Genomic DNA, 14,433 nt, shown 5'->3' with positions numbered 1-14,433 from the left:
ACTCATTATTATCTTATAAACATTAAAATTTCAATTTAAATTACAATTAAAATCAATATTTGAATACTTATAAAAATAAACATTTTAAAATTTTAGTTTTATAAGTTTTTCACAAAACTATATATAAAAAAAATCACAAAGATGAGAAAAAAAAAAAATTAATTAAATTACATATAAAATTTTCACATCTCCCTTAAACGATTTAAAATTACAGCGCCTTAAACACACTGCAAACGCCTTTATATGACAATGATATTTCTATAAAAATGCGAACACGTTAAATACCTTGAATTAACAATGATTTATAGACACCCACAATAATTTATTATCTCATGTCTTCACTCTTCCTTGTCTATTACGACATTAGAAGTGTATACGACAATAGAAGTTTATATAAAACAATATTTATGACAAAGATACCACAATTTTATATAAAATGTCATTACATTTACATTTACATATTCCTATCTCATCTCTAGTCATCATTCATATCGTCCACCTTTCACACCACTCTTAATCTTTTGTGATCATGCCAACTCCATACTTCCACTTTGATCTTAATTTCGCGGTCTTTAAAACTTTGCCAACAATGGCTTTTCGTGTACTCGAAGCCCTCAGATTGCTGACCCGCATGTCTACTTCTACTTCTTGAAGATTCCTCAGCTTCATTAATCCTTCCGGCATATTTTCCAAACGGCTTGCACCCTAAGGTTCTCAAACACTTCAATTTCGGCATTGCATCCTCCTGGAACGAGGGAATGCTTTTCAAATGCTTAAAATCTTTTATGAGCAGCTCTTCCAGTTTGGGAAATACCCCTGCTTCCCCACATTCATTTGGAAATTACAATTAAAATATTTGAATACTCGTAAAAAAAGTAAGAATTTTTAAAAATGCTTTCACAATTTTAGCGTGTAAGTTTTTCACAAAACTATATATACAAAAAAATCACAAATATGAGAAAAAAAAGAAATTAAATTACATATAAAAGTTTCACATCTCCCTTAAACTGTTTAAAATTACAGGGCCTTAAACTCACTGCAAACGCCTTTATATGACAATGATATTTCTATATAAAAATGTGAACACATTAAATACCTTGAAATTGTAAAGGAATTAACAATGACGGGAACTTAGCAGCCATTTATAGACACCCACAATAATTTAGTATCTGAAGTCTTCACTCTTCCTTGTCAAGTACGCATACTTGGAAAATGGTTTCAAAATAAAGTAAGTTTAATGTTTGTCTTTGTACAACAAGCTCCTTTAAAAAAAAAAACAATATTTATGACAAAGATACGACAATAGAATCACGATTTTATATAAAATGTCATTACATCTACACAATCCTATCTTATCTCTAATCATCATTCATATCCTCCACGTTTCACACCAACACTCTATAGGGACGGTCCCACCTGTCTACTACTTCCACTTTGACCTTAATTTGGCGATCTGTAAAACTTTGCCAACAATGGCTTTTCGTGTACTCGAAGCTCCCCACATCATTGACCAGCATCTCTACTTCTACTTCTTTCAGATTCCTCAGCTTCATCAATCCTTCCGGCATATTTTCCAATGGCTTGCACCCTAAGGTTCTCAAACACTTCAATTTCGGCATTGCATACTCCTGGAACGAGGGAATGCTTTTCAAATGCGTAAAACCTCCTATGAGCAGCTCTTCCAGTTTGGGAAATGCCCCTGCTTCCCCAAACTCATTTGGAAATTCATTGAAGTCTTCATTCCGATTCAACTTCAAGTGTAGCTTTTTCAGATTGGGAATATTTTCCAACCCTCTAAAATCTGCACTGGAGCTTTCTGGCGGCCCGGTTAATGATAACTCCATGAGATTCTGAAGGTGAAAAATCCACTTAGGAACCACGCAATTCTTAAGATGAACTATTTCAAGGCGTTGCATGGCCTCCATGTCCGTTGGAAGATGAACGGTTGTACCAATAGGATAACATTGAACATGTAGGGTCCGCATCTTTGTCATGCCCCGAAAAGTCCCCTCGTCCTCCACTCTAACATCATCACTATTTGATGTAAAGTCTATTGATATTGATAGGTGTTGGAGAAGGGTCAAGCCTTTGAGATCCCTCAATTGCAAGGCACTTGCACTGGCACTGGCACTGGCACTGCGTGAATTTCCAAGAGTGGAAGTGACACCATTCAATGTCTGTAGATAGATGAGCTTAGATATACCCACAGGGCAATATCTTATTCTCCGCCCCAAATTCAAATGTAGCATATATTTGTGCTTCTCTATCCCCGAATGCAAATTGGATACATCGGTCTTATCAAGATCCAGAAACTGGAGCTGCTGGAGGCCACTAAGGGACTCGGGCAGTTCGTGAATTCTTGTCCCGGATACATTCAGGTATTTTAAAAGCTTTAAATTCCCGATAGAATCGGGCAATGATGTGATAGAAGTCCGACTTAAATCTAACACATTCAGATATTTCATATTATCAAAAAAACTCTTAAAAATTGATGCTAGACCATAATTATGAGATAGAAATAGACTTCGGAGCCCTGGACACTGGATACCCTTCTCGATTGCAGATATCTCATTTTTCATCAACGAAATTCGGCGCAATCCTTGGCAGTCCTCCACTGGTATCCTTTCCAGCTGTCCTCCGGGTTTTAACAAACATTTAGTTTGCTCAGAAACCGCTAAATCATGCAGTAGGTCATGCATTTTGCAACTCTTTGCTCGTCCATTCCCGGCAACCTCGGAAACTTCAATCAGGCATCGATGGATAAGTTCCTCCATGTAGGATAGCCCTACATTGTATGAATCTTGTAATTGCACAGAAACAAAACCCTGGGCAATCCATCCATGCACTAAGGATTCTGTATCTATTTGAGTATTTTTTGGAAAGACAGAGCAATAAAGAAAACAAGGCTTTAGGTGAGAAGGCAGAGCCTCGTAACTCAACTTCAAAGAAGACAAAACTCGATCGCTCATGCCATATGCTTCGTGCAGATGAAGAAGGGTCCATTCCCAATCATTAGGAAGCCCCCTGACATGTCTTGCCAAATACGCTCCTATTGTTTTGATTGCCAATGGATTTCCGGCACATTTTTCTACTATACTGTGGGCTATCTTGTCGAGCTCCTCTGGACAAGCGTGAAGTGCATCATCTGAGAAGGCGTGGATGCAAAATAGTTTCCAACTCATATCCGAAGATAAACTTATTTTCTGGTGGATTTGAGCCTTCATAGCCTTTGCAACTGCTTCGTCACGCGTTGTCAGCACAACCTTATCTTGGATTCTGGATGGCAAGCCAATGTCCTTCCAAGCATCTCTGTCCCACACGTCATCAACTGCAAATAGACAGTGCTTTCCTTCTAAATATATATCAATTTTCTCTCTAAGCTCCTCCTGGCTTAAGTCTCTCAGCTTTTTATCATCTGGCTGTTCGGCCCTGTTTTCATCATTTCCCACCAATGGCTTCTTTCTCTCGTTGCGCTCAAATTGGTTGACCACGTCACGGAGCACTTCTGTGACAACGAATTTCTGAGATACGGCCAACCAAACGCGACAGTCGAAACCTTTATGGACTTCTTCGCTGTTGAAAATGTGTTGGAGCAGAAGAGTTTTCCCCTTCCCTCCCATGCCAACAATGGCGATGACTTGAGGGCCATCTTTTTGCAATATCCATTCAGTAACCACATTAATATCGCCTTCCATGCCTACAGTCTCTGCTTCTCTGAGAAGAGCACTGGATCTTTCCCTTTTATCTTCAAATTTATATACATCCAATGCCTGAGCGCGAGCATTCACTTCGAATACTGACGCAAGATATTTGAGATATTTAGTATTCTGCAGGATTTTGTTGAGTTTCTCCTTCAAATACCTAATTTTGCGGCCCATCTGGTAGCGAAAGATCATCTTTCCAAACATGTGATGAGCTGCACCACATCTCTCCACTGTGTCCTCCGCCCCACATTTCTGCACCATGTAGTCCGCCTCAGCAAGAAAATCCTCAAGACTATCAAGCCATTGGGACACTGAAGTGGAGTTCCTCTTCCCTCCCGCATCCGTCAAAAGACTTTTAATGGAAATAAGCTGATCACAAAAAAATTCAAAATCCTCTCTAAAATTAACAATGAGCGATACCTCTTGGAAGAGTTTGGCAGCCACTGTAGAAATAAATTTGTCTATGAGAGCACTAACAACAGCTTCTCCTGCCATGTTTCCTTTGACTCTCGAACCACTCTGGTTTTCTTCACCGTAGTAGCACGGGCTACTCAAGCAAACACCTACCCACGTAGCCTTTGGGACTTCACTCCTCAAGTCCACTGAGTTGTTCTGCCCTCTACTTCTCTGCAAGTCACAAGATTATATAAGCTTAGCATAATTATTGGTAAAGATTAGTGTGCTTTGTGATTCTATGGCAGCAGCAGGTAAGATTAAGAATAAGAATGAAATGTTGGTCCACGCTAAACCAAGTTACAAAAAAAAGCTTAATCATTCCGTCATAGCAAGTAAGAATAAAGATTAAAACGTTATTCCCCGCTACACGGCATTAGGAAAAAAGCAATCATTCCAAAAGCTTAATCCATACTCCACCAAATGAGAAAAAGAAGCCAATCAAAAGGTTATTCCCTGCTGCACCACATTAGGAAAAAAGAAAATCGTTCCAAAGGCTTAAACCATGCTCCACCAAAATAGAAAAAGAAGCCAACCAAAAGCTTATTCCCTGCGACACCACATTAGGAAAACCACAAATCATTGCAAAAGATTATTCTATGCTCCACCAAATGAGAAAAAGAAGGCAGGTTATTCCCGGTTACACCACATTAGGGGAAAAGCAAAGCATTCCGAACATTTATTCCATCTCCACCAAATGAGAAAAGAAGCCAATCATTCCATCACAGCGAGTTCAGATTAAGAATGAAATATTAATCCTTACACCAAAGTAACATAAGAGGAAATTCATTCCAAAAAGTTATTCCAGGCTACATCAAAATTAAAAAAAGAGAAGCTAAATTAGGCTAATCATTCCATAACAGCAAGTTAAGAATAAGAATGAAACGTTATTTCACGGTACACCACATGAACAAAAAAAAGAAACCATTCCAAAAGGTTATTACAACCTGAATTCCTTTTTTTTTTGTTTCTGTACTCTCCCGTTTGCCAATCTTCAGTGCTTCACTACTCTCGCGTTGTGGGGATCCCTTTCTTTCCTGTAAGGGTAAAGATCCTCACCACCAACGAAGCTAGTAGTGGAAATAAATTGAAAGCATAAAGAAAGGTATCTAAGTGTCGAATTCGAAATTATCAAAGAAAGGTATGGGAGTGTATCCTTTTGTTCAGCAAGGGAATTCGACTCGGACTTGCAAGGGCGTCCAAGTTTGTTTATATGATTGATGTTTGTTGTTTCCATTAACATCAATGTTCCCGATATTCATAATTAGCAAATTAACATAACAACTTTAAAACAGATTGATATATCTCGATTGGTGTTCATTTGCATATATGAATGTTAAAAAACTGAGAGATGCATGCACAAAGGAACAATTTTTATTATATTGCTTAAATTACATAGATACAACACATATTTATGGTGCTTGTGAGATCCAACCAATTCCAAATATGAATAGCGAGGTTGAGATATTCTCTCAACATCCATCCACAAATCTGCAACTAATTCTAAATTATACATGGAAGAATTATCTTCCAACACTCCCCCTTAATTCTTACATACATAGTTACAACACACATTATAACAAGAAAATAATCTTTGTCTCACTGGTCTTCATCAGCAACTCTACCCACTCTGCAGTCATCTGGACTTCGCTCTTTCTTTCTCCACCTCTTCGAGCTTACCTTATTACTCATTCAAAGTACACCTGCTTCAATCCATCGATAATGAACTTTATAAGACCAACAATATTGACGAATCCACTCGTCGGGGCTTCCGCGATAAGAGTTGTCAAGTGATGAATCATCCTATGGACCAATCACCATCTGTCGGATATTTCGCTTTTTCCTATCCATCAGCGGCTATGCAAATGATCTTAATATTGAATGTGTTCAAGAGTTGATCTAACAACTTCACTTGCTTCACAGACATGGATCTCATACTATAACCTGTAGTTGTTGTTCAAGGGTTTCCGAGCACCGAGAACAAAAAACCATAACAGTATAAACAAAATCAAGCTAGTGATGTATTCAAGGGTTTTCGAGCACCAAGAACCACTAATATGATTTATGCAAAACTGTTTAATAATTGGTTCTGTACTTTTTACAAACAAGATTAAAAGAACAAAAACAAACAAATAAACAAACAAACAAAAACCAATAATCATGAAACTACTGCAAAAAAACAAGCCTCTCATATTTTTTTTATTTGATTGTTGTCTTGTGATTTGTTAGAGTAGCTAATTCTAACAAAATCACTCCATTGAGTTAGCTAGGCTCAATGCTTCTGATTCCAAAACATTTATTAATACCATTATTAATTTGTTCTTCATTGGAGCTTTTAAATCTGCAATTTTAACAAATTGCACTTCCCAAACTCCAATTCTGTCAAATTTGGTAAACCTCTAGTTGCGTGAGCAAGATGCTATCCATATCTCTTCCCACTCCCTCGCTTCTACAACATTTGTTTCCTTTTCCATGAGATCAAGCTTTGTCAACACTCCAAATGTCCTATCACTTGTAGGATCAACTTCTCAGGCCAATTTTATAGCATCAGATGTTGCAATATCTTGGTTTGCAGGAGAAATTGCCAATATAAGACAATTGGGCTTATCAACATAGTTGCGAACCATATTTTCAATATCACCAACAATACTTTTTGGTTGTCCCTCTATGGCAACCTTTTTCAAACCAGGCAGATCAACAACATTAGGAGAATATATGCTAAGATGAATCATTGTCGTCCTAAAGAAGGAAAAGACGATCTACAAGTGGAATTGATGACTGAAACAGGATTTTCGTGGCCGTTAAGACGAGTGCTCAAGATGTTCGGAGTGCCCACATGTCCTCCTGTACCTCGAAAAGGAGGAGATGAATATCCAGACTAATCGACTCCAGGGAAAGAAATTTTACCATATCTCGTACACACACAGTGGCTAGTGTTTTGACTCTGCGTCCATCATTTAGCAATGGCGTAGAATATTGACTAGCATGTTGGTGTCACAACGAGGTTGCAGGCAGCAGACCAATTTGGAGGACCAACAAACTGTTCTTTACGACTCTACTCAAATCTCCTCAGCACCGCACACATATATACATCGGCAAAAGAGATCTCACACAACAAACTTAATAAACAATCACACAAAAAATAAAACTCACAAAAAAAACACTCTCACACACTGTCACATAATAGAATTTCAAATCTCTTCTATTTTTCTTGGCTCTCCCTTGAGGGAGTCAAGCCCATATGAGCTCTGATAACATGTTAAGAAACTGAGAGATGCACACACAAAGGAACAATTTTTATTATATTGCTTAATTCACACAAATACAACACATATTTATGGTGCTTGTGACATCTAACCATTTCCAAATATGAATAGGAAGGTTGAGATATTCTCTCAACATCCATCTACAAATCTACAACTAAGTCTAAATTATACATCAAAGAATTATCTTCCAACAATTAACACATTTATGTAATGTAATGTTTTTTCTATTGATAATTAACAAATTAGCATAATTACATTAAAACCTATTGATATATGTTGATTAGTGTTGATGAGCATACATCAACTACTTCTAATGTGATTGTTCTAGTTGATAGTTGACTTATGTGGGGATGTTAGTCAACCATGGTTGACTTTGGTTTACCATGGTGACTGTGGTTGACTATGATTGACATTGTTGACTTTAGTCCATGGTTGTCAATATTTACCTATAGTTGACAATGATAGGTTATGGTTAACCATAGTTGGTGATGGAGGCCCATTTCTAAGTATGATTTGACCATGTTAACCATGGTTGGCCATGTTGGACAATGATGCTTATGGTTGATTATGTTTGATAATGGATGACCATTTTAACCATGATACCCATGGTTGGCCATGGTTGACCACAATTATTCATACTTGCCCATTGTCAACCATGTTGACTATGCTTGATCATGGTGGACTATTATTGACCATGTTTGACCACCGTTTACCACATTGCCTATGGTTTGACCTAGTTAACAATGGTTGAACATGTTGTTATGCTCCTATACCAATAGGTTTCATATTTCATGATTGACTGGTAAAAGTCCCTAATATGTTCATCATTTCCCTGCTGCAAAGGTTTTCCATATTTTGAAAAAATCAAAAAATTTACAAAATGTGAAGATGGCATGCCCTAAAAGAAAGATCAAAGGGTAAAAAGAATGAAGTGGTCAAAAAGAAAAGAAAAGGACCATGAAAGTGTGCTAGTCCAAAATGCTACTATTATTCTATTTTTGCAAAGAATCTCATTGTGTGAAATTAATTGACTCTTGCCACAGTTGGTGGATGGCCAAACAGCTTAATCTTGGCCAGTTCATGTTTCAATTTCTTGTTTTACAAATAGAGAAAAAAATCTATTCAAACTGTTCAATCTTGGCAGATAAGTAGTTAGGTAGAGAAGCAAAGGAGTTCAACAGTTAAATTTGAACCCTTGGAAGAAATAAGGGCAGACATAGATAGGATTGCAGTCAAAAGAAAAGAAGAGAATGAGGGTTTGCCAGTCCAAGTGCACCCATGGAAAAGGAAGAAAAAATGTTAGGTGTAATAGCCTGGATAGGCAGTTTTGGTGTTGCAGAAGCATGCTTATGATTAATTTTTTGTTTCTCAAGAGGTTCATCTTGTTGTTATCATAAGTACAATGGAAATTGTGTGGCTACAAATCAAGTGATGCATGTCTAACTTCCCTTCACACTTCCCCCAAGAAACACTTACTAACCTCCCCTTAAGGATATTGAGATCTGTTCAATACTCCTAAATCACTCTATTTCATGAAAAAGCCTAAGGAAAATAACATTCTTGTTTTAGGCAAAGAATCCACATTTCTTATGTAAAAATCCTTTGATTCCCTGTTGGGTCCCTATAATACTAGTGATTACCCCATTACTATTGTAGTTGTACCCCTTATTAATATTGTTGTGCCCCTATTATCCCGATATTGTTATTACTGTGCCCCATAGAATCCCTCTATTGTTATTTTTGTGGCTTTATATTATTATTGTTAGGTCGGCTGGGTTATATTATGACTCCTTAGACTCCTATATATAGAAAGGAGGTTTTGTCATTTGAATCATCCAAGAATTGTTCATTTATGTGATGTAAAGGAGGTTGCCCCCCTGAAGAGGCTGAATTCTAAGGCATTGATATATCTTTTCTATCTTTTTCTTGAGCTGGTTTCATAACATTTGGTATTAGAGCTTTGGATTCTAGGGTTTCGCTGCTCCAAACAGGTCATCGTGGCATTTTCACTATAATTTTTGTTCTGCGATGTTTAAGAAGTTGCAAAAAAAACCCATTTGAGAAGAAATCACGCTATACCTCGGGTCCAAATTTTAGAGTTGTTCACACTATATTTTAGGAGATATGATCTGAGGAAGTTGGTATTTTTGCAGACTCCTGAATTACATTCCAAACAGGTGACCTGGGGAAAAGCATCATAACTTTCTCTCTAGGGATCGGATTGAAATTTCATAAGAAGGTACAGAAAGAGGACGAACTTTAGTTTCTTGTATGCAGTTTTTAGATCCAAAGGTCGAAACAGTGACTCGTGGCACGTCGTACAAGCTCGCTCTACTGAACTAGTCTATAATCAAGTCACTGTGGGAGATTTCACATAACTCTTCCTTGGAGAATCCAATTTGGGTCAGACTTGTGACATTGGAAAGAGGAAATAGAGGGCTACTGCAGGTCACAAATTCAGATCTAGATGATTGGAAACTACAAAGATATATCAGAGGCAATATTGAGCTCCTACAAAGTGAAAAAAGGTGTGTAGATTTTCTTAAATTTTTGCTTAAGCTTGGTTTGAAAATTTATTTTGAAGGAATTCAAAGGGCATAGTAGAGCATTATTATCGGTAACTGATGACCCAAGGAAAGAAAATGCAAACACCTAGTAAAGAACTTGAAAGCTCTAGCATGACTCATGAAGAAGAGGAAGAAATGCAACATGATATGTCAAATTACAAGACCAAGTGCAACAACTGTCCCTTGCACAAAAAGGAACAGAACCTAAGATGGATGGTTTAAAGAAAGGCGTAGAAGCTAAGATGGATTGTTTAAAGAAAGGTGTAGAAGCTAATATGAATGACATGGAAGCTAAGATGGATGATTTGAAGATAGATTTGAAGACAGACATGGAAGAATTGAAGATAAATATGAATAAGTTGCTACAAGAAAGGGTCACTAATGGTGAAAGGGTAGTAAAGGAAACTCATGATGAGAACAAAATAAATGTTAATCATGATTCCATAGACTCTAATGTTGGATCAAAGACCCACCATATTCCAAAAATCGATATGAGGAAGTTTGATGGCAAGGATCTCGCAACATGGATATTACAGATGGAGCAATTTTTTTATCTCAATAATGTGCAAAACACACAAAAGGTACGTATTGCAACTTTATATTTGGAACCAAATTAGTTTGTATGGTATCAATGGCTTTGCTCTCATAAACAATTTATCACTTGGGCAATTTTTACGGAAGAATTGATAGCACATTATGAGGATACAAAAAGCAACACTTTTTTTAGCCAATTGATAAGTCTCAAACAAAAGGGTTCAATAATGGAGCACATTGAGGAGTTCCAAAAATTGAACATAAGGGTAAAAGATATTCCAGAGGAGCATAGGATTGATGTGTTCATAGGGTCTTTAAAGGATAATATCCAATATGATGTTCGCCTTTGGGAACCTGATTCATTAGAGAAGGCATTCAGGTTAGCAAGAAAAATAGAAAGCAAAATTATGGCAACCGGAAGCATACCACTCACAACTATAAAGACGGAAGTGTTGTTGCCGCTAGTCTTCCACAACCTATAAGGTTGACACCACAAAAATTGTAAGAAAAAAGAGAAAAAGGGCTTTGTTACAGTTGTGATAGCAAATACACTAAAGGTCATAAGTGTGCTAAGAAGAAATTATTCTACATAGATTGTGGAGAGGAAGAAGAAAAGGAGCAAGAAAGGTCAAAAGAAGAGGATATACTCCAAGAACAAAGCCTCGATAAAGAAGAAATGAATCTGACCATATCTTGTAATGCATTGGCGGGAATTACCACTCCTCAAACCATCAAGATAGAAGGACAAATCAAGAAGAAAAGGGTAATAGTGTTGATTGATTCAGGAAGTACCCACAATTGTATTCATTGTAAGGTAGCAAGAGAATTGAATTGCTTCTTATATCCGGCACCAGAGTGTCAAGTGATGGTTGCAAATGGAGGAACAATAAATTTCTCGGGAAAGTGCCATAATATCAAGTTATCCATGGGAGAATATGTATTGACTAGCCCAATGCTTTCCATTTCAATGGGAGGTGCTTATGTTGTACTAGGAGTCCAATGGCTACAATCCTTGGGTACAATAGATTTTAATTTTCAAGAACTTTTCATGAAATTTTCTATGGAAGGAAAGGAAGTTGAATTAAGGGGTATTGCAGGGAAATCGGGAAAGATAATAAGCTCCAACGGTATGACAAAGCTTCTAAAAAGGGAACAAAGAGGTGGAATTACACAATTACGTTCGCTACATGTGTCCACAGTGGAACCATCTATTTCTCCAGATCTCCAAAAAGTCTTGGACAATCATTCCTAGGTATTTGAGACTCCCAAAGGTCTCCCACCTATTCGTGATCATGATCATGCTATTCATCTGATTCTAGGAAGTGTTCCTCCAAACATCAGGCCGTATAGATATCCCTATGCCCAAAAGAGTGAAATTGAACTTATGGTTGCAGAAATGCTAGAGGCTGGTATAATTCAACCAATTCAAAGTTCTTTCTCTGCTCCAGTCGTATTGGTGCACAAAAATGATGGATCATGGTGCATGTGTCCGGATTATAAGGAGCTCAACAAGCTCACTATTAAAGATAAGTTTCCATTCCTGTCATTGATGAATCACTGGATGAATTGCATGGATCAATTTACTTCACCAAGTTGGATCTTCGTTCAGGATATCATCAAATCAGAATGAAGATTGAAGACATTCTGAAAACAACATTTAGAACTCATGAGGGTCATTATGAATTTTTGGTCATGCCTTTTGGCCTTACCAATGCACCTTCAACATTTCAAGGTTTGATGAATTCAATTTTCAAACCATTCCTTAGAAGGATCATGTTGGACATGTTGACAGGGTGCTACAACTATTGGAGGAGAAACAATTATATGCAAAAAGATCCAAATGTTTCTTTGGAGTACAAGAAGTGGAATATCTGGGTCATATTGTATCTCATGATGGAGTTAAGGTAGACCCTAGCAAAATTAAAGCCATTAAGGAATGGAAAATTCCCACATCCATAAAGCATCTGCGAGGATTTCTCAGGTTGACAGGGTATTATTGCAAGTTTGTTAAGAATTATGGGAGAATAGCAGCACCTCTAACAACATTATTGAAGAAAGATGCATTTTCATGGACTCCAGAAGCAACAAAGGCATTCGAACATCTTAAAGAGGCAATGTGCCAAACACCGGTCTTAGCTACACCGGACTTCACAAAAACCTTTATTGTGGAATGTGATGCTTCAGGAAATGGAATTGGTGCTGTTTTAATGCAAGATGAAAGACCCATTGCTTTTGAAAGTCGTCCAATCAAGAGAAAGTTTTTACACAAAGCTATTTATGAGAAGGAAATGTTGGCAATACTCCATGCACTTAATAAATGGCGACCCTACCTAATGGGAAGACACTTCAAGGTAAAAACGGATCATCCTAGGTAATGGGAAGACCCTAGCCTTAAATACTTTTTAGAACAAAGATTATCCTTTGAAGAGCAACAAAAGTGGGTCACAAAGATGTTGGGTTATGAATTTGAAATCATCTACAAAAAAGGGAAGCAAAATGTGGTGGCAGATGCACTCTCAAGAAAGGATGAGGATGTGGAATCATTGTTGTGCTCCATTTCTATTATCCAACCAGATTGGATAAACGAAGCAAGGGAGGAATGGAAGAATGACGAAGAAGTGTGGGCACTTATTCGAAAGTTACAACAAGATTCCAGTATGTCTGATACATTTAGCTGGAAAAATGATTCATTATGGTACAAAGATCTCTTATACCTCTGTAAGAATTCCCAGCTAAAACAAAAGATTCTTATGGAATTGTACACTTCTCCCTTAGGGGGGCACTCATGATTTTTAAAAACTTACCACAGGGTTAAGAAGGAATTTTTTTGGGATGGCCTTAAATTAGATATTCAAAAGTTTGTGGCGGAATGTTTGGTTTGCCAACAACATAAAGTTGAAACAATTAAGACACCAGGTCTATTACAACCTTTATCCATTCCAAGCCAACTTTGGGAGGAGGTTTCAATGGATTTTATCACAAGCTTACCCAAGTCTGAGGGAAAGAGTGTCATCATGGTGGTAGTTGACAGACTTACCAAGTATGCACACTTTTGTGCATTATCACATCCATTTAAAGCCAGTACAGTTTCTACTGCATTTATGGAAACAATTCAAAAGCTACATGGAAACCCAAAGATTATTGTAAGTGACAGAGATCCCATTTTCACTAGAAAATTTTGGACAGAATTATTTTCTTGTCTTGGTACTCAGTTAGCTCATAGCTCATCTTATCATCCTCAATCTGATGGGCAAACTGAGATAGTAAACAAATGTTTGGAAGGATATATTCGTTGCTTTGTATCTGATAAGCAGACACAATGGGTCAAATGGTTGCCTCTGGTTGAATGGTGGTATAACACTTCCTTCCATACAGCAACAAAAATGACCCCATTTATGAAACTTTATGGGTATCAACCACCATCCATCACATCATATTTAAGAGAAAATTCTAAGGTTCAAGCAGTGGAACATCACATTGGACATCAACAACAAGTCCTCCAACTCTTAAAGGATAACCTCTTGTTGGCACATAATAGAATGAAACAACAGGAAGATCAACATCGTAGCAAAAGAAGTTTTGATGTAGGTGATTGGGTATTCCTACGGCTACAACCATATAAGAAAATGTCCCTTAAGTAAGCTAAGAAGGATAATAAATTATCACCAAAGTATTATGGTCCATACAAGGTGTTGCAAAAGATTGGTACTATGGCATACAAATTGGAGCTTCCTGCAGCTTCTCGATTGCACCCAGTTTTCCATGTTTCATGTTTAAAGAAGGTTATAGGCAACAAGCTCCCAGTTCAAACAATATTGCCAGAACTTGACGAGGAAGGAAAAATTATATTGGAACCAGAAGCAGTCACAGAAACAAGAACTCGACATCTACGAAATCGATCAATTTCGG

The 14,433-nt window shown here is 37.4% G+C and overlaps 1 protein-coding gene across 1 annotated transcript; it reads right to left on the bottom strand.

Annotated features, from left to right (window-relative positions):
- Positions 1-1,125: 1,125 nt before the first annotated feature.
- Positions 1,126-4,852, bottom strand: LOC149172954 (disease resistance RPP13-like protein 4). The gene has a single exon (XM_089427851.1). It carries the CDS (start codon positions 4,197-4,199, stop codon positions 1,386-1,388), a length of 2,814 nt encoding a protein of 937 aa, XP_089283977.1. The 5' UTR covers positions 4,200-4,852; the 3' UTR covers positions 1,126-1,385.
- Between the last annotated feature and the right edge of the window lie 9,581 nt (positions 4,853-14,433).

The sequence above is a fragment of the Pinus tabuliformis genome, chromosome 4_2, assembly GCF_031772625.1.
Source record: "Pinus tabuliformis cultivar Carrire ecotype Pingquan chromosome 4_2, CPIR1, whole genome shotgun sequence".
NCBI lineage: Eukaryota > Viridiplantae > Streptophyta > Pinopsida > Pinales > Pinaceae > Pinus > Pinus tabuliformis.
The sequence above is the reverse complement of the archived record's forward strand: the minus strand, read 5'-3'. Positions and strand labels throughout refer to the sequence as shown.